Raw genomic sequence first — 26,021 nt, 5'->3', positions numbered from 1 at the left:
GACGCCTCTCTCGAGATGGTGCACGACGCCGGTCGCGGTGGTTCAGTGGAGTTTGCAGCATGGACTCATATTTGATCCGCGATGGTCATGAGAGTACAGACGCTCTTTACGGGGAGGCAGGGAGACACGTAAAGGAGTAGAGCGGGAGGCACTGCCTGATTATTGCCTAAAAAGCAGTCGCAATGATCGCATTCATGGGCCGGTGCGGAGTGACCAGTTCCATTACAGTGTTGGTCTCTTGCGCGCCAGCTGGACGGGAACGTGCGTTAACAATCACCGCTCTCGAAGACCATGATTTGATGTCTCTGGGTGCTGTACCAAGTTACGGAGCGTGCTACCGGTGGATGATCGATCGCGTCCGAGTCATTCGTTACACGACACGTGGAGGAAGAGACGTTCTGTGATATGCCAAAACTGAATACCTGGATCAGAACAACCCACAAAAAGCAATGTTGCACCCAGAGACGTGCCACTACAGTCAAGGTTGAGGCCCAAGACACTTAAGACACAGGCGAGGCGTATGTTTTGATAAGCCGTTAGAGCTAAGATGTCGGACCCCGATGCTGTTTGTGCTCAAGCTACGTCCCATACCTAAGTGCCTAGATCTGTGTGGATAGGTACGTCGATTTCCTAGACATCAATTCTTAGATGGCTCTTCATTGTATTTCAGAAAGTTGTGTCACTAAGCGACTTCAGGTCCGCGATAATACTTGGATGACGAGACTAGGCTGAAGACTCGAGCCGGACACAGTCGCAAGACGCAGACAGTACAGAGTACGGTCGCGGCTTTTTTCCAGACGAGGAACATGTCCTTAGCTCAGCGAGCGCTCTCAACTGTGCACGCATCGGAGGTACCGGACATGTATCGTCAAAAAGCCGAATGCGGGACAGGGACTCGATGCAGGTCGTCATAGCTCCCCACTTTTCTGAGAGCTAAACTCCTACGGTGAGCCTTATGATTGGGCAGCGGCCTACCTGTGTGGTCCATAGTCCAATGGTCATCTTCCGGGGCGAACCCGAACGTCGTTTCCCGCAGCGTCCAAACGACGCTGAGTCGCTGACAAACCGTGCAGCAGCGTCACGTCGCAGCACTCCGATCTGGGGCCAAACACCTCCACCACACCTTTCGTTGCGGAACGTCGCATGCACTCTACTCCGACTAGGTCGTCCCTCTCAAAACTTTTCCCATCACGACAGAGTCGCCCCCGTGTCGGTGTTCTCTTCTTTCCGGTATATACATCTTACATACACTATTCCACCGTTATAATAGACCGAATAGCGACGAGAGAGACTGAGAGCGAGAGATCCTGCGACAATCGCCCGAAACGATAAACCCCCAAACACAAACCCCGGCGGAAAGTTACAGTCGTTCTGCTGTCTAGCATGCGTTGATAGGCGGGCTTGGGGAACCGCTGAGAGCAATTCGTCATGGATTATTCCGACTATTCGTCGCAACGCGTCCTGCACACGGGGTCCTTTACCGGATTCCACCGCTTTGGACAGCTCGGCAGCAGTTACCTGTCCGCGACCGCTGATTTCAAGCAGCCGTTATGCGGTAACGAGGAGGGCTGGGGTCCCATGAGCCCCTTCAGATACGACTTCACGCCCTGCTTTATCGATGTATGGATAGCTTCCGTGGCAGTATTTGGTGTCGTCTTTGGATCTCTTGCGATAGCTTGGCTTCTTCAGCGCAAGAGGCCGACTGACGCTCCCAAAGACTGGCACTTTTGGGCTAAGCAAGTGAGTAACCTGCCTCGCGCCCACCGTATCTTCTCCCGTACCTCTGCTCTGACAATTCGCCTCTCCAGGCCCTTCTCGGATTGATCATCGCCGACGTCGCAGTGCAGCTCGGAATCCAAATAAATAACTACCCCGGCATCTGGTTTGGCGACTTCAGATTTTGGACGACTGTTGCCACGATCGTCTCCCTTGGCGTCATCTTTGCCATCCAATGGCTCGAGCACGCCCGTCTGCGGAATCCGAACGGCGTTGTATTATTCTACTGGCTCTTTCTTCTGATTGCGTACGCCGTCAAGCTCCGCTCTCTGATCTCGCAGCAGCTGTATGACTCGAGCCCGGCATACTTCATCACTTATACCGTGGGCTTCGGGCTGTCTATCATTGAGTTCTTGATCGAGTGGCTGTGGCCGAGGAAGGTCAGCGCATATGAGGCTTTGATTGATGAGGAAGAATGTCCGATCGAATACGCTACCGTGTTCTCCTTATTGACCTTCTCGTGGATGACTCCCCTGATGCGCTATGGCTACAAGCAGTATCTTACCGAAGATGACCTGTGGGGGCTTGCCCAGAAGGATCAGACCAAAAACACTGGAGAGGCGTTCAACCGGGCGTGGGAGTACGAGCTGAAGCATCACAAAAACCCTTCATTGTGGCTCGCTATGTTCCGTGCTTACGGCGGTCCGTACGCGGTAGCCGCGCTCTTCAAGGTCGTCAACGACGTCACGCAGTATGTACAGCCGCAGCTTCTCCGGTACCTCATCGCCTTCGTGCGCTCTCGGAACGAGCCTGATGAGAAGAACCAACCCACCATTCAGGGTGCTGCCGTTGCCTTGGCTATGTTCGCGATCGCTGTGCTGCAGACCTCCATGATTGTGAGTCTAACCCCCTAGAAATGGTTCCAGCTTCATTAACCTCTTGGCAGCATCAATACTTCCAGCTTGCGTTCGTTACCGGCATGCGTATCAAGGGTGGCCTGGCATCTGCCATCTATAAAAAGTCCATGAAGCTGTCTAACGAGGGTCGCGCCTCCAAGACGACTGGCGATATTGTGAATTACATGGCTGTTGACGCACAACGTCTGCAGGATCTGACCCAGTTTGCCCAGCAAGTCTGGTCTGCCCCTTTCCAGATCATAATCTGCATGGTGTCTCTCTATCAGCTGGTCGGCTGGTCCATGCTTGCTGGCATTGGCGTAATGATCATCATGATGCCCGCGCATGGCTTTATTGCCAGGATCATGAGAAACTTGCAAAAGGAACAGATGAAGAACAAGGACAAGAGAAGCCGCTTGATCAACGAGATCATCAATAACATGAAGAGCATCAAGCTATACGCCTGGGGTGCCGCTTTCATGAACAAGCTAAACTTCGTCCGCAATGACCTCGAACTCAAGAACCTGCGCAAGATTGGAGCTACTCAGGCCTTCGCCAACTTCACGTGGAGTACTGCTCCTTTTTTCGTTTCCTGCTCGACCTTTGCCGTGTTCGTCATGACGCAGGACAAGCCTTTGACCGCAGACATCGTCTTCCCCGCGCTCAGTAAGTTGTGGCGGTACTCGAACCTCGGTGCTCAGTTGCTAACGACACCACTTGCTCAGCCCTCTTCAACCTCCTCACGTTTCCCCTGGCTGTTCTTCCCATGGTCATCACCTCCATCGTTGAGGCCAGTGTCGCCGTTGGTCGCTTGACTTCTTTCCTGACCGCTGAAGAGATCCAATCTGATGCGATCACGGTCAAGCCGGCGCCGGAGGAGATGGGAGAGGAAACTGTCGTCATCCGAGATGGGTCTTTCTCTTGGAACCGCCACGAAGACAAGGAGGCCCTCAAGGATATCGATTTCACAGCCTACAAGGGCGAACTCTCTTGTGTTGTTGGACGAGTCGGCTCTGGCAAGTCGTCTTTCTTGCAGTGCATCCTGGGCGATCTCTGGAAAGTCAAGGGCCAGGTCGATGTTCACGGAACTACCGCCTACGTCGCCCAGGGCTCCTGGATCTTGAATGCTACGGTCAAGGAGAACATCGTTTTCGGTTACCGCTACGATCCCGATTTCTACGAAAAGACCGTCAAGGCTTGCGCTCTCGTCGATGACTTTGTACAACTCCCCGATGGCGATGAGACAGTTGTAGGCGAACGAGGCATTTCGTTGAGTGGTGGCCAGAAGGCGCGTGTGGCTTTGGCCCGTGCCGTCTACGCCAGAGCGGACATCTATCTCCTGGACGACGTTCTTTCGGCGGTGGACTCTCACGTTGGAAGACACATTATCGAGAATGTCCTGGGCCCCAGAGGTTTGCTGAACACCAAGACGCGAATTCTTGCCACCAACGCCATCGCCGTGCTCACCGAGGCCAGTTACATCACAATGATCAGGGATGGCGAGATTGTCGAGCGCGGAACTTACAAGCAGCTTGTGGCTATGAAGGGCATGGTCAACGACCTCATCAAGACTGCCGGGCAAGAGTCAGGCCCCTCTTCCGCCGGCTCCAGCGGTTCTAGCAGCGAGACATCAACCATCATCGAAGCCGAGGGCAGCAGCCAAGAGAAGAATGAGATGGAAGAAGCCCAAGAGCAGCTCCCAGAGATGGAACCCATCAAGACCGGCGCCTCCGTGAAGAACAGGAAAGGTCGATCTTCTAGCATGGCAACCCTGCGCCGCGCTAGCACCGCCAGCTTCAGGGGACCCCGTGGCAAGCTTACCGACGAAGAAGTTGCTGGCAGCAAGTCCAAGCAGACCAAGGAGCACGTCGAGCAGGGCAAGGTCAAATGGAACGTTTACTTCGAGTACGCCAAAAACAGCAACATTGTCGCCGTCGGGGTCTACCTGGTCGCCCTGCTGGCCTCTCAGACGGCAAACATTGGTGCTTCTGCATGGCTCAATGTATGGTCCGATCAAAACCGGAACGCAGGTAGCAACTTGCACGTCGGCTACTACCTCGGCATCTACTTCGCTGTCGGAATGGGCTCCTCGCTTCTTACGGTCCTCCAAACGCTCATCCTGTGGATCTTCTGCTCCATCGAGGCATCAAGGAAGCTGCATGAGAGGATGGCCAACGCCATCTTCAGGTCTCCCATGTCCTTCTTCGACACCACGCCGACTGGCCGCATCCTGAACCGGTTCTCGAGTGACATCTACAGAGTCGACGAGGTCCTCGCCAGGACTTTCAACATGCTCTTCGTCAATGCTGCTCGCTCTTGCTTCACACTGGCGGTCATTTCGATCGCGACGCCCCCGTTCACTGCGCTTATCATCCCGATCACGTTGATCTACTACTGGATTCAGCGATACTACCTCCGCACTTCTCGCGAGCTCAAAAGACTCGACAGTGTTACCAAGAGTCCCATCTACGCCCATTTCCAGGAGTCTCTCGGGGGTATTTCGACGATTCGCGCCTACCGTCAACAGCAAAGATTCGAGCTTGAGAACGAATGGCGTGTTGATGCTAATCTCAAGGCGTACTTCCCGTCCATCAGTGCGAACCGTTGGCTGGCCGTGCGCCTCGAGTTCATCGGTGCTCTGGTCATCCTCGCCGCTGCTGGGTTTGCCGTGATCACTGTTGCATTCGACATACCGTTGAAGGAAGGCTCCGTCGGTCTCGCCATGTCCTATGCCTTGCAGATTACGACGTCGCTCAACTGGATTGTGCGCCAGACGGTCGAAGTGGAGACAAACATTGTGTCTGTGGAGCGTGTTCTCGAATATGCCCGTCTGCCGAGCGAAGCCCCCGAGATCGTCAAGAGCAACAGGCCGCCTGTCGCCTGGCCGTCCAAGGGCTCTCTCGAGTTCAAGAACTACAGCACCCGGTACCGCGAGGGTCTGGACAACGTGCTGAAGAACATTAACTTGGACATCAAGTCGCACGAGAAGATTGGCGTCGTCGGCCGCACGGGAGCGGGCAAGTCGTCGTTGACATTGGCGCTTTTCCGCATCATCGAGCCGACCGCCGGTCACATCAGCATCGATCAGATCAACACGTCCTCCATCGGACTGCTGGACCTGCGCAGGAGACTGGCCATCATCCCCCAGGACGCCGCCCTGTTTGAGGGCACCGTCCGAGACAACTTAGACCCGGCCAACGTGCATGATGACACGGAGCTTTGGAGCGTGTTGGGTAAGTAACGCAAGACGAGCGGTCATCCCCTCCCTCCTTCCCTCACCAATCCAACCGTTTTGCTACCTCCCCGCCCACCCCCTCGATGAGAGGGTGTTTTCAATTCCCGCCTTCCATCAACGGATATTGGGGCTAATGCACGGTGCCATCACAGAACACGCCCGGTTGAAGGACCACGTCTCGAGCATGGAAGGCGGCCTAGACGCAACGATCAATGAAGGAGGTGAGTTATCGCACGTTTGTTTTTCTTCGCTTTTTGTCGGCTTTGCCCCCTCTCGGCCACCCCGCCTCATCGTCCACGACTGTTTGCAATCGTGTGCCCCCCGAGTGCTATGTCGAAACTTTGTGTTGTTGCATCGGACTTGGGTGACTTGGGGTAGTCACCGTCATCTTTTACATGCATCCATGTCCACATTGAGAGTCCCCTGCATGATCTCCCACGCATGCAGTGGATGTCTCGTGCCAGCTTATTCCGTTATGTGCCCCTCCCCCGCCATGATTCTCATCGTCACTCGCTCGGCACCACAGACAATGGCGACTGCGACCATTGGTAAGCCGCATGTTCCGATTGCTGACTGACTCTTGTTCGCACCCAGGCTCCAACCTCTCACAGGGTCAACGGCAGCTCGTGTCGCTCGCTCGGGCAATGCTGACGCCGTCCAATATCCTCGTGCTGGATGAGGCGACGGCGGCCGTCGATGTTGAGACGGACGCCATGCTGCAGACGACGCTGCGGTCACCGCTGTTCGCGAACCGCACCATCATCACCGTTGCACACCGTATCAACACCATCCTCGACAGCGACCGCGTCGTCGTGCTGGATAAGGGCGAGGTGGTGGAGTTTGACAAGCCCCAGGAGCTCATTAAGAAGCAGGGCGTGTTCTACGGCTTGGTCAAGCAGGCCGGTCTGGATACCTCAGAGTCATCGTCATAGGAGGGTGAACGGAGAAGGCAGTTGGTCAGACGGCGAGGCCTGTGGGACCTCAGAAGACGGTGATGAGAAATGTCGCAGCGGCATTTGTCGAGGTGGGGGCCGAGGCAAAGAGAGAAAGCTAAAGAGAGCGCTTGTTCTTGTGTAACTATGCGGTGTTTTCTCTCTCCTTGAATTAAAAAAAATTTGGTAGTCTGCGGGGAGAATATCCCAACGGAGGGGAAGGCTGTGTGTATGTATGTGTGGGCGGGAGGGATTAGTATAGGTTTGTACAAGAGGAAAGGCATACACTAGCATCTCTGTAGAATGACCCGCAAGGACCTTGACGCGATTGAGAATCTACTTCCCCTGTACTTCCGCCCATCATCGAAGAGGAAATTGCATGCTTGGTACCGACGTCGCGGGTGGTTTGCTGAATGTTTGGATGCTGCCCAACGGCTGCCCGTCGTCGAACCAATGCTGGCTGATGGTGGGTGTGCAACATACTTGCCAACGTCACCTTGTCACTGCGTCGGCTACCCTTCCTTCTCCGCCCCTTTCTCTCATCTCTACCCAATCCCATTAGCCGCCCTCCTTTCTTCCCCTCATCTCTTACGGGATGAGTTGGTTGGGGATGAAATGGGTGCGGGCTTTCGAAATGTGCTGGTGCTGACTGTGTGGTCGTCGGGGCGGGGGGGGGGGGCCTCGGGGCACACCATTTTTTCGTCACCTTGTTTTAGTGCCTTCATTCTTGCTTCCCCTTCTCGGTGGCGGAATGGCCATGAGGGAAGGGGGGGAGGGGATGGTCTTGTGCGACGTGGAATGTGGGCAGACGCGGCTGCTGATGGCTTACCGGCGGTTTAGGGGTCTGGGTGGGTGCCTTCCGGGTGACGTGAGGAGAGCATGATCGGGTTCGTGGAACCAGAGGGAAAGTGCGTCTGACGGCTTTCTTTCCCCCTTCCCCTTTTGTCTCTCCTTTTCGTGACTGTGTAAGGGAGGCGAGGGTTGTGATACCCCACGGAATGCAGAATGCGGCTTCGGATGGGGTTGTTGTGGGAACACTAGAGGGAACACTAGGTGTCTGCATCGACCTCGCGAAATATTTGCACCGGCTTCTTCTGGCGCGTGCATGTAAACGATACAAGTCCACTTCGGTTTGTCATGGACGTTGGTGTTGTCGTTGGTGTTGCCATTGATGTTGCAGTCATGTACCCACTCGAGTGGTGCTACGAACAGAAAGAACCCCGACCCGAGGCAGTGAATCCACAGTACGCTGGAAGGTATATGGAAGATTGTCCCATCATAGGAAGCCGCTTGTGTTCTTCCTCCCGCGTCGCAGGTTGGACTTTGGAAGTGCCCTGAGGGGGTTCCAGGTGCTGGAATTTCTCAAAAGAGAAGAACCACGCATGACGTGCTCCGGTATGGGACAGAAACAGAGACCATCTGTCTGAACTCGCAGACTTTCAAAGCCGGATCTTACACTGCCTCCGCCCAGGGCTTCTCCCTCTATGAGTTTCAACACGGGAATTATACATACTCGTTGTGCCACATCTCCTTGTGGTAGTCACATGCTCGATGTTGGAAATCCAAAAAGCACGCCAAGTCTGTTTGGGTTTTGCTCCTTAATTCAACCCTCAGCAGACCTGGAGTGAGTACCCAATACCCGGCCGAGATATTGAAGCAGAAAACACTTGTTTCTTACAATGATGAGAGAGGCCAGCAGTACGGGTACTCAGATTCGGGGTTTCTCCCGCCTTGGAGTGGTTTCGGAGTAGATGGACATCGTCCGAAACAGCTATCGATAATCAGGAAAGATGTCACTGTTCCATCACTTCCACCATATACCACGGCTGGGCATTGACGAGGAAAATGGAAAGCTCAAGACCACCGCAAGAGAGAGAGTTCCGAGGTGCTCCATTGATAGTAGTGTGTTGCATGCGGGTGTAACGTCTCCACGTGCGGGAACTGGCAAGACTTTTGGTATCGTAACGCGATCGAGCTCCTTGAGGTGGATGCGTTACCTTCCCCAGGCCTCTCCCTCAGCCTCATTCTGTGCGAGACTCAACCGTGAGAGGTTCGCCCATTAGGTTGGCCTACAGCACGGATTGAGGTATATCCGTGTCCCTGGCCGAGATCCTAATCTGAGCAGGTCCCTTGATGGATTCTCTTTTGGTAGCTTACAAGGCAGCGTCAGTCACTCACCACATGAGGGTGGGTGACTGGAAATAGCTCGCGATCTTTCAACGATCCGCGGTTGACCTGCAACTCGCGTTGGTCCGCGTGCCGAGTTCATGTTCTTAACATGGCCGAATCCGCGTTGGTGGATGGAAGGGGAAACAGGTAACCTACCCGTCTGCGAAGACCCAGAAGTGAATTGGCCGGGAACCATAGACAAGAGGCCGAAACGCGATTGGCTGTTCAAAAACTGTCGAGAATGGCGGAGCATCATCATGTTACTTCAAACTATTAAGATTCTCTGAGCGTGTGTGTTGACAGAGAGCCCCTGCCCCTATTCCATCATCTCCTGTCTTGTGTCCAGAGCGGCAACCCTCTCGTCATGTTACACTGCCAACCTCGGTGCCCGTCGTATTCTGTAGATACCCGAGCGAGCACAGCAAGGCCGCAAGTACTCGGATGGAACTATTGCGCCCTCGAAAAACAAGGCGGTGGCGAACGATATGTACCGATGGAGGAGGCTCATGCTCATCAAGACCAAGCCTAGCGGCGCCCATTTGTTGCACAATCGTCTGGCAGACCACCTAACCCAGTTGTGTTTCTAGTATGCCCCTCCGATCGAAACGGAACTCGAAAGCAAAGCTTGTCCACGACGGGGAACAGCCAGCGTCGGTGTCTCGCCACTCGAGCGAAACCTTGGACAGCGGCAGGCAAAATCTTCACGGACACCAACGTCGTCGTCTAGAGCACTCGCGATGCAAAATGATTAGCGAGTACAGTCCGAGGCCCTCTCTTTGGAAGAAAACCATTCCCGTTGCTAAATAAAATAAAAAAGGCCTTTCCATGCCAGCGGTCGCTCGCGAGGTTCCTCTGTGCCTTCGAGGCCTGCAGGTTCCCAGATCGATGGGAGCACTCGGATGGACGCCCAACCCCAGAAATTGCAGTATCCTGTCGACATACCACGGATGGCGTGGAGCAGACCGCCGGCGCACAAAGTATGGTCCACTGCGGCACGGTATTTGAGGTAAACAGAGTCTTCGAAAAGGCCATCTGGCATTTCTACAAGGTTCTGATCCCCTTGGGTTGCACAACCTCTACCCAAATTCCACCCCCGGTTGGTGTATGATCGAGTTCGTTTAGGCGGTGAAGGCATTTCGGAATGCGCTCACGGAAAGATGTAGCGTTGATTGGAAAACATGGACCCGTACTTATCGCGTTCGTTGCGTCGTTGGAGGAGGCTCGAAGGTTGAGTCGTGGCAGCCCGACCAAGGGCGGTTTTCGTCGTGAGGAAAGGCACGGCCGGAGCTCGAGGACCACGGCATCGGGGCCATCGCTGCAAGGGTAGCTTCTTGGTCTGGAGTAGGCAGAATGGCAATGGTGAACAAGCCGTGATGTGGTTTCGCAGTTCGAAATTTGAGCACAGTTGACTCACGGCGGGGAAGAACACCATCGACGACGACCCGATGGGATATCGTCGTGTCGCCGACCGCGCCGAAGAATAATCATTCCAAAGAACACAATGGCGGGGGCTCACTGATATGGTGAGTACGCAGGATCAGACACGTCAGATATCAGCCGGACTCTCTATGAAATCTCCTTCCACCTATCCGACCTCAGTTCCCGCTGGAACGCCCCCTTTTGCCTTCTACTTCGCACCTCCGGTGCAGCGCCGACGCCTTGAACTTGCCATTTAGTTAACCATGCTTTCTATAAAGGATTATTATTCTTAGGTGCCTTGAACTTGGGAGGTCGCAACAACCAACCCACTGGTGGTTGTCTTGAATGCCACATCCAGCGTATATCTAACATTGCTGAACGGTCCAAAGAGGCATGGCGGCTCAATGGTCGTCCGTATGGGGTTCGATCGAACTCACCTGGCTGGCCGAACATGGTTGGGAATGAGGATCCGAGATGGTTGGACTGGTACCTGAATGTATTCTCATACAAACGGGTTCTTACCCCTTTTAGATATCCGCCCCTTATTGAAAGACTTTCTTCGAAGGCCCCTTTCGTAGCCTGGGTGGAGACGAAGCATGTGCGGTCATATATGATAGAGTTTCCAGAGGGCGCCGGGTGACCAAGCCCGATTGTACAATGGGCCAGAACTCCTGTCTACCCTTTCGTGATACCTCGGATGATTTTTTTTTAGCTCAAAAGTCGAGAAACAAGTGTAGACGCGGTCGCTGAACGTCGTAAATGTCCACTCATCGAGGACGTCAGGAATATCTTGTTGAGATAAAGCCTTTGCCGAGTGGTCTCGGACCAGGGGTGAGCGGACAGCGAGGAGCCGAAAGCGAAGCGGCGAATCACCCATCATAGATTGGCAGAGGAACCAAAACTTTGCCTTGTATGATGCGGGCATCCTCTTGTATGGTCATGGGTGCGCGGTGAAGCCCCGGAAACGCCAAAGCTGTTCCCTGGCTGTCAAAGAAAGAGTTGGCGCGGCGGCCGCCTGAGTTGCTGTGGCACCGCCGATGCCGTGTAGCCCAGAAGAGCATTTGCCTCTGTGTGTACCTTTGTAAGATGGAGGGTGCTGGTATGGAGGCATGCTTACAGGCAAGGGATTCGTGATCCGGGTTGTACCACGAATACACCCTTGCGGTCATCGTTTCGTGTTTTAAATGGCAACGCTGGCTGGGAAGATGTCTTCCATGTCGGGGCCAATGATTCTGGCTTAAGCCACCTTGTGGAACCAACGGCCGGTACCTCAACGATGGCGGTGACGCTGGCGTGTTAGGAAACCGGCAAGCGAGAACACTTGAAGCGAACGCCGCTGGCATCGATTGCTCGAGGGAGCTTGAGAACCGTCGTCCATCGAGCATGATCGAGCCCCGCCATGACAAGGACGAAAATGACATTGTTCGGGATCTTTTCATGCGCATCCGATACACTCCATCGAGAGCAATAAATATTACGACGACGGCTGCAATGTGTCAGCGCCGTGCAACGGTGACAGTGACGGTGATGATACCATGGGAGATCCACGTTGATTGGACCGGCTACCTGCAACGATAACGTCCAAATCTGGCCGTTTCCATTTCCCGACTTGAATCTGTGGCGGTCCCAACAACATCCTGTAATACCACTGCTGTTTTGCGCGTATCTGTCCAAAGTAGCACCAGGTCGTTCTCCGCGGCGATAATGCCCCGTCGAAGATTGGAAGAGAGCTCCGGAATCAATCGCCGATGCAGGCGCGACCTTTCAAAAGAGACAACCCCCGAGATTGGCTGTGTTCCATCGAGATGGACGGCTTTCCGTACCTCCTGTTCAGTACGGCCACTCATCCTTGCCAGACCATCGTTCGCGAAGCCCACCAGAGAAATATTTCGATTAGGACGGAAATGACAGGAGAACACAGAGTACTGGGGTGATGAGTGCCCAGGATATACCTAGGTAAGAGTGCCTGGCTCTTGTCCTGTTTCTCCTGGTCTGCGAGCCACGACAGGCGCTCTGGTTGGCTCCGTGGAGCCGGTGTACCAGAGAGGGCACAGGTGGGCTCGCAGGCCTGGGTACCAGTCTAATGGTAAATGTGCGATACAGGCTATCGACGGTCGCGAGGCAACCAGCACATGCCACAAAGTCCACAAGGATGCACATGTGTCGGAAGACTCTAGAATCTTGAATGCGAGCCGGAGTTTAGCGTGCACCATGTTCGAGGAACGGCCCGCGAATGCTGATGTTGAAATAGGGTTGAAAGTCAAAAAAAGGGGCTAAAACTGACGCTTCAAGTCGATTTGGCAAAGTAAAGTCAATCTGTAACTTAGCACGCCGCGAAGGTCCCATGTTGAGCACACATCCGGCGACACAGACATCAAGCTAGCGGCCAACCCTCTATCTGCCCCAGGCAATGCTCTGCCAAGCAAACGTTGAGCGAGAACTGTTCTGTCAACTCCATAGCGGGCAGCCGGGCAAGCAAAGGGGCATTGACGCGTCCTGTTCGAGCTCCATCACCACAACCCGTCAAGAAGTGGCCCGCGTGACCCCCTGGAGCACGAGGTGACGGAAGAGGAGAGAATGGAGGCGGAGGTGGCTCCAATCGTGGGTTGACATGAGCTGTCAGACCGGGCTGTATCCGTGGCGACAGGCAAAGTACGGTTATAAGTGGAGAGGTCCGCCCAGGTTCCAGTGCAATGTTAACGGTCTTATGGGGCTCACCTGGGGTTCCCCTGGTTGCCCAGGAGGTGCTGAGTGAATGACTTGAAGTGTGAAAGGACCGTTATTCGTCGTGACGGCATTGGGACGTCTACCACCCCTGTGGGAACGGCGAATGATGACCTGAAGGTGTGCTCAGGGGAACATCGACGGTGCTGCGAATGAAGTTGGATTCAAGCCCGAAGCTCTTTTCCCCACAGCCCAGGGGTTGCGACGGAGTGACAGGTTGAGATGATCAGAACCTGAAAATGGACACTTTGAATGATCACTGTGCAATTTACATTGCTGCCTGTCATGAGGGTATCAATGTCCTCGTCGCCGCCACCGTCGCCCTTGTTGCAGCCAGTAGTGGTTTCGAGAGTTGAGTCAGTGGGTGGATTGTTGCCCGGACGAAGTAATAAAAGCATTCCCATTTTCGCGTTGCGGCAGAACTTTGTAGCCGCTGTACCCTGCTCCCCACACAAGCTGTTGGACGTTGTCAGGAAGGTTGGGAGGCTATCGCAACAGTGAGTTCTCGGGTATGTGACGGGAGAAAAGGATGGAGCCAACATCAATTTGTCAACGATTCCAAGGGATTGGTAGAGCGTCTCTTCTTCACACACTGACCACTGTGCAGGCGGAACGACGGAAGTGGCCAGAAAGGTCGACCTGTGCATACATTTCGATGAGGCGTTGCCAACAGCCCGTCATGACGAACTACTGGTTTGCGAACGACAGACCTGCATACACAGCCTCTGGGTCCAGGACACGGTCGCTAGACACATTTGCTTGAGTTCCTCGGCCAGCGTACAACAGACCTGTGGCGTCTAGACATCATCATGTACTGTGCCTAGGACAATGTGATCCCGGAATCGGAGAGGCCGAAGAGAGATGAACAGAGAGTGGTTCTTGTCTCCAGCATCTCTTCTTGCGAGACAGTTCGGTTCGATCTCCTAGGGCAGGGCGTACGCGTTGGCGACCGAGCAAGCCTCTCGAAGGAGCGCCGTGCCCACAGCTACCCGAAAGCCCTCGGGGTCCGCTTTGGCCCAAAATGCATCGGTCATCGAGGCGGGTACACGTGTACGATCGTTGCGTACTCGTCAGTTGAGAAAAAGTGCTGTGGCGAGCAGGAAAAGCAAAAACAAAACAAGTGGCTGTGGACACATTGCTTTTTCCTGCGATGGTAGGCTGTGCGCGGGTGTTCTGTGTTTTGTGCTGAGACGTCGAGTTTCCCCCACTAACCACATTGCCTCAGACATGCTTCTGGCTACGGTGGCCTTGGAAGCCATGGTTGGTTGGCGAGAAGCCAGCGGACAGCCGTACAGCAAGTGGTGGTCTCGCAGCATGCATGCATGGAGGCACTATAAGACCAGCTCTAGCGTGGTGGAGCCCAAGGTTCGACCGGGCCGGCAGTTTGGGATCGATAGGATGTGACGATATCTTGCTTTTGCACTATCGCTCGAGACGAGCCGGCGCAATATGTGACAGAGTCGGATGACCGACTGACTGCTCTAGTCTCTAGCCTCTAGGTTCCGGGTGGACCGTACGATGGCCCCGAATGAGCTGTAGTCGCTGAGAATGTTGACGCTCTAATTTGGCCCTGACGAGGGGTTTCCAGGAATACGTCGGTTCTGCTCGCATGGGGGAGCATTCGTTATGAGCAAACAAGTTGGTACGGATGAGCACAGTGCAAATCAAAACTGCCATCACTGTTCAGCCACGCTTGTTGATGGCAGGTGCGGCCAAAACGATGCAGCATTCGAGCCAATCACAGGTTGTGAGACCACGATCGAGGAAGGAAGACACCAAGGAACGACTGGCTTTCCTAAGTTGCCCCAGTCCTGAGAAACGTGGGAAGGCGCCTCCCTGCGGGCATCCTCCCCGGCTTGGTTGGCTACCTCGTCTACCTAGGTAGGTATCGGATGGATATTCCAAAGAAAGACAAATCAAATGTATCACGGTACCTTCCAACCTGTGATGGGCTTGAACATTATTGCGTACACAGTACACTACCCAAATACGCGTGAATGAGGACGAAAAGAACTGCGCCGGAGCTCGACGTGGATCTACACGGCTGGGATGCATGCGAGCATCCAAGTTGAAACATGACAATATTAGATCTCTTCGGGTTGAACCACACCTGCAACGTGTAGAGTATGTAGGGGATTCTTCCCCATCCTCCAAGGTGAGCGTTCTCGAGTTACCTAATAAACGCTGGCTTGGTGCAACCCAAATGACAGAGCTCCTGACGTCTTCAGTCGGTTTCCATGTGTTCGGAAGACACTGAAGTCGGCGAAGTCAGTCGAGTCCCTGGATCTATTTTAGCATACCGTCATGGAGGGGTTACGCCGGATCCCGCAGTGGTTCGGAAAGATCGATTTGGTTCAAGGTGGCTGTCGGCTTCACTTTGCTTTGCTAATACCAGGTACGCAGCCAGCCTAGTTCTCGGCAACAGGCATCATAAACATCAGACCATTGCCCCCGCGGGACTCAAATTGGACCCGCGATGACTAGGGCAGAGATTTCGGACCCTCTTCTCTCTCTCTCTCTCTTTCTGTCCCTGGTGCTCCTTATCGTCTGGAACCAATAAGTTCCAACTAGACAGCTGGGGGGAAAGGCGTGTTGGACATTAGACGGGGTCAAGTACTGTGGACTTTAAGCTTCCTTCCTTGCCTTCCTAGGCACTCCGTACGTAGGTATACCTCGACAATTCTTTCGGTTGATGACCGGGGACGCTGGCCAAATGTCCGCGCCGTTCTTTGGAGACGGGCATCACTCAGCCCTCATCGCCGCGGTGTCCCGGACCGAGGGCTTCAGGTATCAAGATGTCAAGGCGCACCTGTTTGACCAATCATTTGTGCCGGTCGAGGTTAGACATTCCATGTCCAACACATCAGAGCGAGAAGGATAAGGTGCGCGAGATCCCCGAGGAAGGGTCCAATCCTTCATCATAACACGATATGGCATGCTTAAAAGTTGGCGTCGATGAAAGTACGAGATTACGTAGATCCAGGGACCGGGCATGCGAGCCTATCACTGAAGCCGCAAGTGTCGACAGACGCAGGTGGACCGCACTTTCTGTCCCAGCATGCATCAAACACGGCCTCATAATTGGAATTAGCCGAGGCATCCAGCTTGTACTTCCGAATACGGATAGATACTGACAATCACCTTTTATTCCCTACTGACCCTGCAATGTGCGGCACAATCACAAATGCTTGGTTGAAGAAGTCGCGGTTGACAGTCCGGCACAGCACTCTGTCGAGATGCCTTTCATGTGGCCTCCCTCCCCCCACACTTCGCCCCAGTCAGGGAGTAAACCGAATGGGTGCACTACCCACGGCTGCAGGGCCCAGTCTGCAGACCTTGGAGTGTTTGTCTGCTCACCATCATGTTCCTGAGCCTGCTTGACATGCGATGGACGCGCGCATGGCTTCCGCCGACGGAGGGGAGGGACGGAGGAGGGAAAGAGAAAGAGGGACGGAGGTGCGGATAGCTTATCCCAGCAAACCGACATGGTCAGCACGACGCGACGGGTGGTGCTAGCACTGACGCTGGATGTATGGCGTATGTAAGTACACTCACTAAGAGGTACCTAGCATGCTGCATCATCCTTTTTCCAACTGGTGGGGAAAGCTGGGCGGCCGCACTACCTACCTTTTCTCCACCCAGAACGTGCTTGCAGAAGGGTGGAGGATGGAGGTACCGAGGTACGTACCGTTATCCTACCTTGCCTCACCACGACGTTACCCTTTCCCCCAAAGGTTAACCCCCCCCCGCCTTTTTCCTTACCCGAGTTCATGATCGTCGTTCAGGCCGTTCCTCTCCCAGCAATCACTCCTGTCGACAACCCGTCCATTCCGTCCATCCCATCCTCCCCCGTCCACCGCCTACGTTCTGTTGCCCACACCTGTCGCGAGCCCGTGTGCATATGCCTCTAGAGCTGGCACCAGTCCCTCAACGAGCCGTTCTTCTCTTTACATCCACGAATCGTGAGTGGTACAAACACCGAGTGCGCGCCCTTACACCTACCTACATACCCACGACCAAGTTGCTGACGGGCACTGTGGAGGTTTTTTTGGACAGTACAACTAGCAGTCCCTTGCCGAGGTATGCCATTTGGTGTCCCAACCACGTTCTTTTGGCCTAGGTATGCGATGTGCGTACGAATACATCCATTGCCTGAGGGGCTCTGAGAAAACCCGTCCCACCCACCCCCCCGTCTCTGTGTACCTTACCTACTTACCTACCTATGGATACACGCGTGCTGTAGAGGGAGCAGACACACCTCTTTCGGCCTACAACGTTTCTTGCATTCCTTGTGCCTGAAGACTGTTCATCAAGTACCTCGATGCTGGAATGAAGCCGTTAAATGTCGCCCACTCTTCTCCACATTGAACCGAACCTCGTCACCTTTCTTATTGACTATCCCGGGTGGGTCAACATGGCTCGAGCCCTCGATAAAGGCGGCAGTAGTCTATCAGCGGTTCGCCGTCTTCTGCATTCTGGGCCCTAATTGGCGAGGACTGGCTTGGTGTTTGTCCTTGGTTGACTCCCTTTCTCTCCCGGAAGCTGATAATTCCACAGGTATCGGTACAAGGAGGTCGGGCCATGGATTGAACGCCGCCAGCATGCGAGGGGGACATCGGGGCAAAGGGCGTCGCGACAGGCCAACCCCCGTTCGGAACCATCCCCGAACACGCCATGCTTGGTTCTGATCCGCTCCTACTGCAGGCTTCATCCCATCTTGCGGCCCCAGCTTCACGGTCTGCCCTGACCGTCAGTCGACGACTTGCCATGGAATGCGGCCAACGGGGAGGTACTTTACGCACCGGGATCAGCAAATGAAACCGTTTGGATGGGCCTGTCCTATGGACTTTTCACAAACGACGACGAATAGGGACTATTTTGTGGCGCCGGGTCTCCATCAAAAAAATTGTTTGCTTGCCAGCCAACGTACTAACTTCCGCGCCGTACCGCTTCCCGCAGCTGGCCCTGAACTGTCAAAAAAAAATAGAAAAGGTCAAGCCGACGGTGACGGACCCAGCTAGGAACGGCCATTGCCCACGTAAGGTAGGCGTCCCCTGCCTACGCCCCGCCCAACCCCGTTCGAAAGAAGCAAGGGTAGTAGGTAGGCAACCTGTTCGCTGAGAAAAGAACCGCGCTCAAAGTCACCAGTACGAGATCCCCGCTCTGCTACAGTGAGTTGGTCTCGACGAGCTCACTCGTTCGGTCCCCGTCTTCATTCCTGATGCAGCGAGTCTTGGGCCTGGCCTTTCGTCAAGGGCATGATATAATACACCATGTATGTCCGCGCCTTCGCTACGAGCAGAACGTTCGCCTAATCACCGAAGACGATGTTCTCGCTTCCATGAGACCTACACCAGCCGGGGAGACAAGACGTTTGAGTCAATGACACATCTTGCGGACGCGCGGCGGTCACCCAATCATCGTAGCAGCTCTCGGCCACAACCCTACCCAGAGTATAATGTCTCTCAAATCGCATACTGGATACTAGTCGTCCAGCCAGCCAAATCTCGCATCGCAGTTACAACCGATCGAACAATGACCTTGGTCTTATTCGATACTGTAGCCTGTAGGACCTTTTTTTTTTTTTTTTTTTGTAAATTCCTGTTCGGATTCTTCCTAATTTATTGCAACTCCAGCTTTGCGCGCATCCATCGAACAGGGTGATTGTGTTCGCCCATCCTGACCCGGGCCCACCATTTACCCTTCAAGCGTTCCTGGCCGCATGCAAATAAGAAAGTCTCAGTGGATAGACAGTATTGCTGGTACGTCGGCGACTGCGACCTCACCACGGCCCCTCGCAGACGCCGTACTGTTCAGCACTCACTATACGAATGTCCCAGGAGGCGCCGAGAAGAGCTCAAGGGAGTCTTCCAAGGCAGTCTTCGCTTGCAACAGCCACTGCGAGAGAAGAAAGGAAAGTTCTCGGATGACCATCATGGGCTTAAACGTGATGCAATCAGCGTCCAAAACGCAGCCAGTCATGTAATTACGGAGACCCGTGAGACCTGCCGACCGGTGCGTCGTTCAGCCCGGCCCACCATTGTCTTACTTCTTACCCCTGCTCATCGACATGGGGTCTTTCCCACACCTTCATGCACTCACACAAATTATGATTTTTGTTAGTTTCTCTCCAGCACCTCCGAGAAGAATGTTTGACAGTTCCACCGGGCGCGGGCGCAAGCACCTGTTCGGATCTCCTAGTAGACGACAGCTGGCCCGGTACTCGTCATGGCCACTGTGCAGGCACATTGGCATCAACCCGTCGTCTCGTGTGGCTACTTTGCTCCCTGTGTCTTGAGAATACTAGATTCGAGAGGCCAGGCCCGTAAAGAATCGGGTTGCCCTCGACCAAGAAAAAAGAGACCATTGAAAGCCCGGATGTTCCGGGTCTTGACTGATCAGAGTCTTCAACCTGCGGGCCTTACTGCGGCACTCCTCAGTCTTTTAAGTGTAGACAGAGGGGGGAGGCCTGGGGAGAGCGACTGGGGCCAAAGGGATCATCCGCCGCCCTTTGCAACTCTCGCAAGTGACAACACACGGTGGCTTCCTTGCCGGGAGATGGTCGGGGTCTCTCTGTTTGACCACGCAAGGCCGTGTTGGATCTGGTACCGGCCATGTGTGTGGCAAGTTGGGCGCAGTACTTTCCTCCGGTACTGTACTTGCACGACTTCGTCTACTCACAGTAGCGCAAACACGACAGGAGAGCCTGGGGGGCGGGGGGTGGGTGTTTGTCGCTCGCAGGACACATGTTGGGACTCGGAGCTGCGGCACTGGATAGTGGTGTAGGGGATTATCCAACATCCTCCCTCTGGCTGGCACCTGCCACACCTTATCAGGATTGCGGACCAGGGAGGAAGGGCACTCTGGTAGTAGGTACCTGAGAGCTATCCCCTTGCACAGCATCAAAAGTAGGTACATTGACCAGATTCCACCACACCTAAAAGACTGACTGACCTGAGAGAGAAGGGGCGTTTTTATTTTTATTTGTCCACCCCGCCTCGCCTTCTCCACCATTGTCAGTCCCGCCTCGGAAGGCCTACCGTGCTGCTTCAGTCGTGTGTGTGTGTGTGTGTGTGTGTGTGTGTGTGTGTCTCCGTCCCTTTTTCTTACAGCCTTGGCTGGATTTCCCTCTGACATCCACACGGACGAAATGGTTACTTCTGCGGCTCGTTTGTTCCTAGTTTCCTAGCCATTCAGCCAAAAGCTTGAAGGAGGGTAAAAGACTCACCTCCACCAGACCAGGGTCTCTCTCTCCTTACTCTGCCCGTCCTTGTTTCCACAACTGCGGGTGCCGGTCTCGCTACCCCTCGACCTCAAGTCGTCTGCGGCCTTGCTACTCACCCCCCTCGCTTGCGGGACACTGCTTCGCGGTCGCGCTCCCACTCTCTGTCACATAACACAACGGCAATCAAGATACGCTGACTGGGAAGCCCTAATCCGGATCGTCACGAAAGTACTGGATCTCTCAACAAGCTCAACTCGCCTTCGCCTCGCAGGCCCATCCACCCAGGTCCACCTCAGCCCGCGAGCCTTGACCTCATCTAGGGCCCTCCCCCTCCGGCTCGTGGCCATTGGCTCTTTCTCTCTGGCTTCCTTCCCCGAAGGCAGCTGTATCCGTACTCTTCGTTTTCTCTTGTTTGAGATCGCAAACGCGTCTTGTTGGCTGTGCCCATAACCTACCCTCCTCTCACTTCTCAACATCATTCTCCGTCTCACACGCTCATACACGCACGTTCTCGCCTGTTATACACCCTTATCCCCGAGACATTGCGTGGAGAATTGCGCTCCAAGACAAATCGCGAACCAGTGGAGAGGCTTCCCCCCCCCGATGTCTCAAGTCATCTTGGACACAAAGAGGACTTTGAGGTCCTTCCCGGCGCCCAGTTTCGCAAGCTGATAGATCTGTTTCGACCGCCCCCAATTCCACCGTCTCCGCCGACTCCTTTCCCAAATACCAGCAGCGCCCCTTGACAAGTCACGAACCGTCTTCTTTGTCGTGTCTATCACTCGGACCGTCAACTTAGTCTCCTCAGCTACAGCAAAGTACTTGGCAAGCAATTTCTATCGTCTCATCAGTTGGTGACCCATCCTGGTCCGAATATCCCTGGTATTCTTCGGCCAGCTTCGGGAATATTTAGCCAGCAATCCGCTAAACAGCCATCGGGACGAGTTTGGCTCACTGTTGCATTCACCCTCACACACAGTCTGACACGTAACAACTGTCAAGTCGTGACGACCCACGCCGCGATTCGTGCTTCAGCATCCTCCGAAAGACATCTATCTCTGGTTTTCAAGGCCTGCACACTTCCCAAACACGTTCGCATCCGACATCTGATGCGCCCGTCCTACCTACTCCTCTGCCCGTGAGAATCATCTCTCAGAACCCCCAACCTTCACCACATTTTGTAAGATACCTCGACAGGGGGATATTGGTATGCCAACATGATCTAACATTCGCATAGTAGTAAACCGTGTTTGCCCGCCCCCTCGCCTTCTGGATCTGGTCGGCAGCGTCACACAGCTCGTTCATCATCGCTTACGGTAGCCTCTTAAGCCCTGTTCGAACGGCGCCCCGGATCTTCAATTCCCCTAACTGGATGCAAGTTTCTCGTTAGTCAAACCGACTACTGCGCTACTGTGCCATTACCATGGTCCAAGAGTTCCATCGTGAGCCGTACCCCCGGCAATGGCATTCAGAGCGGTTTACCATCGACCCTCCGCCCCCCGAGGATGGCCGATACCACGAATCCCGTGACGCCCGTAGACCTCCGATTGTGAGTATATGCGACCCCTTTCAAGCCGTCAATGGTTATTAACAAGCCCAGGATATTGAGAAGGCTCTGCGTGACCATTGCAACATCCCAGCTAAGAAGTTCTTCATGGTAGCTGTGCTGGATGACGGGTCCACGGAGGTGTTTGGCAACACGGGGGAGAGACATCAACCCAACGGTTACAGCAAGTTTTTCAGCTTGAAAAACTTTGTGCGCCATGTCAATCACGTCAGTGGTGCACGGCCAGGTATATATTCCATCATGACTATCACTGGCTGCTCGCTTGCTAACACATACGTAGTTGCTACTCCCCTACATGACGAATCCGAGTTCAGTCTCGAAGGCGACAGTTACCGACAGTCACTTGGCGGTTATGGGCCCCGGACGCAAGATCGTCGCCGACTTGGAGGCGACGTTTTCGACGAGGACAACAGCTACAAAACACGCAAGAGACACCGAGCTGGAATGGGGGCTGGTTATCGGAGAGCCGCTAACGATGACGACGATGTCGCGATTGTGGTTACGTCAAATACGAAGAAGACGCTCAAGGTTGGCGATCATAAGGAGGTGTGGAATCTGTACGAACAACGATTCAAAAACTGTCAGCAAACGGCCTGCAAGCTCATCGCCAAGGCTTGGGTCAAGGTTGTCGAGCCTAAAAAGCAGACGAATCACCCGTACACTGGCCAGGATGAGAAGGCTCCGGACTGGTGGCCGAAGCCATGGGGCCCAACAAAGGAAGAGAAAGTCAGGCACAAGGAGCCTGATCATCTCTACAAGCGAGGTAAGGTCAAATGAAGTAGAGAAAAGCCCGAAGACCCGGTTCAGCACGCTGACGACTGGTCCAGAGCGAGTTCATCTCTTGTGCCACATCCTTCGAATGATTGTAGAGCCACCCGAGAATCAGCACCCAGCCATTCGCAAAATGAACCTGAACGTCCAAAAGCTAGAAGACGCCACCACAGAGGCCATGTCGGCTTTCTTCTCGGATAAGGAGAACAAGCTGAACGCGAAGAAGAAGCCATACCTTGACGAAATTTTCAAGGTGGCCAAGGCGGAGGAGAGATACAAAAACGGCGAAATTGGTATGCATTCTCACTTCTCTTAAGTGTGCTTCTGGCTGACAAATTGTAGACGCCGACACGCAGGTTTTCGTAATGTCCGAGGACAAGTTTCCCGAGAACTACCCGTCTGACAACGAAGACAATGGTTTCGTCAAAGAGGAAGACGAGCACCCCTCCATCACGTCGAGTGTGTCGCCATCGAAGACGGGAGCGCCGCACGACCTCCTGCACACGTCCAGCAGCGATCACAGTCCGGCGGGGCATATACACGGAAGCGCTTACATGAGCGAGATGCCGATGCGTAACCAGCAGTACTCGACGCAGATGCTACCCTCGAACATACCATCCGATCACCATTTTGTGGAGAGCAACAACATCCACCCGCCCGGCATGCCGCTTCAAGATCTGGTACCGGCATCTCATGATCCTCATCGACGACCTTCGATGTACACGTCTCCCACGGAATATTCCAACGCTACCTCCGCAGGAATGTATACACAGCCGTGGCAAGGAGGAACAGCTGCTCCTGGTGGCAACTCGGTCTACTCTTTCACCCCACAACAGCCGGGGCCGTCACAAGGACACTTTGCCAACCCTAGTGTGCCAATGGCCCAAAACCAGTACATACCGTATGACAACATGTCGCGCGGTGGTTTTGACTCGGTGTTTAGGCCCGTGAGCGCCAGCCAGACGCCCGTGCCGAACTCTCAGAATTTTCCAGCCTACCTACCTACCGATGCACGAGGAATTTCTGGCCCAGGAGGAAAACCCGAACCGCTTGCACGAGGGCAGATGCATTGAATGAAGCGATCCTGGGACCCGACGACGTCTTCCCCCCCTACGCCTATCGCCAGGAGTTGGTGTTAACCGCACAGCTCCGAGGATGGAACCCTCCACAGTTTCGTTGCCACCGCTTTCTACCACATCCTAGGGTTATTGCAACCGGGGACATCAGAATGAAGGATAAAGATGTGGTGCGGCTAAGTGTTTTTTTTTCTTTTTGGTGTGTGTGTGTGTGTGTGTGTATGAGTCGCCGGGGCCTTCACCCGCCTGACGACCGGCACGTCTGTTTTTGAATCATTGTCTGCGGGTCAAAAAGCAATACTTGACATCGAAAGCATATCGGAGCGCATCAGCCAGCGACAGCAGTTTCAGGGTCATCGAGATTGGAGCAATTCGAACGGCGGTCACTTGTCATTTCAACGACAACAGCTCGGGCGGAAGGATCTGTTGCCTGCCGAGCGGAGTTCCTGTTTTCAAGGAGGTTGAGACAGGGTGTTATCAATCTGCAGGGTGATTCCCCAACCTTTATCACGAACAACATGCTCTTTTTTGTCTTTTCCAATTTGTGGCTTACCCCGAGCATCAGCAAACATGGATTGCTCCATTCCGAGGGGGTTTGTGGCCAATGCTATAGGACGGACGAACGTTTCCCCTTTTGAAGACGGATTGCGATATTAATGGCTTTGGCTGGTTTGTCCCTTTTCCAAATTCCATACCAGTGGAGGCGAGACGCTTGGACTGCAAGATGGACGGGAAGGAGGCGGAGGAGTTGAGCAATAGGGGGCATTGCTGGAGGAAGATGAGGTTCCCAGAAAAGGAGGGGTTGGGGAGAGAAGGGAAAGAAGAGATGTTTGATATGATTTGATGACGGAGTTTTGTTTTGTATGTGACTGGAAGCCTTCCGGGGACTAATTTGTCTTGAGGACCCTTTGAGGTTCAATATGGGGTACTCTTCTATGAGTGCCCTTATAGATGAGCGGTTAATGAACAGCAGTGTGCTCGCAAGACGTCCTTCCAATGATGTTGCTATTAAGATGATTCATTCATAGTACCTCATGCAGTGCAGCATCTTTTCGTGACGGTCTATCCTGACGTGTGTGTTTGTGTGTGTTTGTAAGTGTCTTGGAGAGCCCGTCAGCCTCCTCAAATCCCAACGTCGGTGAGGCTCTGTACCCGATCCGAGGATCTAGGGCGGCGTTAGCGTCAGTTAACGGTTTTCTAGAAATAGCGGTAGGGCACGTTCGCATGTCTAGCTGCACCAATCGGTGGTATTCCAACAGCTGCCACGCCGGTTGATTTGCAAAATGACGAGTAAACAGTGAATTCCGACTATATCGGGAAGGATCAAGGGGTCCGGAGGCTGCTCAAGGGTGGGTGAGGATGTCAAGGAATGAGAGGGGGGAGTGGGTTTGCACATACGGCCGAATAGTACTGTAGTGTAGAGCTTATGCAGGAGAGGAACCGCTAAAGTTTTAGGGGCCGTGACGCCGGTACGCTCTCTGGATCCGCTTTCTCGGGAAGGGTCGATTATTTGACTCGTCGAATGTGACTTCTTTCCTGTGTAGAAACGGGGAGGGGGGGGAGTGTCTGGAGGCTCCGGTTGTGTGTCTACCTGCCTACTGAATATGGTCTCTCTCTAGGGGTAGCCACGGGTAGGGAGAAAGGACGACGATAGAAAAGTGGCACCCCGGTCACCGGTGCCCCGCAGACCGGTCAGGAAGTGGGGTCACCTGCCGGCCAGTCACCGGCCGTGGTGTAATACCACACCTCCACCACACGATATTATTGTCATTCTTCCCCCCCCCCCCCCCCCCCGGCCCCTCCGTGATTTCCTTGATTGTTGACAGATGATGTGCCTATTCCCTTTCTTCCCTTTTTCTTCTTCTTTTCTTCCGTGGCTTTCCAGCCCATTGATTGGGGGGGAGACAACGAGGGACGGCCCGAGGAGTTGGTTGGTTCCCGCTGCAGAACATTCCCATCGCATCCCCTCCTGTTCACACGCACGGATTTTATTTCTCTGCCTTTGCTTTGGGCTGTTTGCCCACACGCCCCTCCTTCAGGCTTCCTTCCCCACTCACACACTTGCATAGGATGATCGTATCTCGGAGAGGGGAGAGAAAGAGAGAGACGATGGCGGGAAGAGGGGGATGTGTTAACGACTGGTGGGGAGGCATGTATAGGTACTCGATCGTAGTCACCCACCATCACGCAACAACACGTATGCTCGTGTGTACGGTTTGCAAGCAGTCATGTGCAGGTGACGGTTGTCTTTGCAAACTTTTGTCCCACCTCCTCCCCGTTTGGCACCCGTT

General features: G+C 54.1%; 3 protein-coding genes across 3 annotated transcripts; 2 read left to right on the top strand and 1 right to left on the bottom strand.

Moving 5' to 3' along the window:
* Positions 1–1,428: 1,428 nt before the first annotated feature.
* On the top strand, positions 1,429–6,779 carry CH63R_02809 (ABC transporter transmembrane region; the record flags this gene model as incomplete). The annotated part of the gene is made up of 6 exons (XM_018297784.1): positions 1,429–1,740; positions 1,809–2,612; positions 2,663–3,278; positions 3,338–5,845; positions 6,000–6,068; positions 6,442–6,779. 6 exons carry the CDS (start codon positions 1,429–1,431, stop codon positions 6,777–6,779), a joined length of 4,647 nt encoding a protein of 1,548 aa, XP_018162600.1.
* Positions 6,780–9,747: 2,968 nt separating this feature from the next.
* On the bottom strand, positions 9,748–10,083 carry CH63R_02808 (uncharacterized protein; the record flags this gene model as incomplete). The annotated part of the gene is made up of 1 exon (XM_018297783.1): positions 9,748–10,083. The coding sequence occupies one exon, from the start codon at positions 10,081–10,083 to the stop codon at positions 9,748–9,750; it is 336 nt and encodes a 111-aa protein (XP_018162599.1).
* An 11,656-nt stretch (positions 10,084–21,739) lies between these two features.
* Positions 21,740–23,727, top strand: CH63R_02807 (Ydr124wp-like protein; the record flags this gene model as incomplete). The annotated part of the gene is made up of 5 exons (XM_018297782.1): positions 21,740–21,865; positions 21,917–22,109; positions 22,164–22,646; positions 22,711–22,947; positions 22,997–23,727. The coding sequence occupies 5 exons, from the start codon at positions 21,740–21,742 to the stop codon at positions 23,725–23,727; spliced, it is 1,770 nt and encodes a 589-aa protein (XP_018162598.1).
* Positions 23,728–26,021: the final 2,294 nt, after the last annotated feature.

This window comes from Colletotrichum higginsianum, chromosome 2, assembly GCF_001672515.1.
Source record: "Colletotrichum higginsianum IMI 349063 chromosome 2, whole genome shotgun sequence".
NCBI classification, from domain to species: Eukaryota; Fungi; Ascomycota; class Sordariomycetes; order Glomerellales; family Glomerellaceae; genus Colletotrichum; species Colletotrichum higginsianum.
Note: the sequence above shows the minus strand (reverse complement) of the source record. Positions and strands in the feature narration are given on the sequence as shown.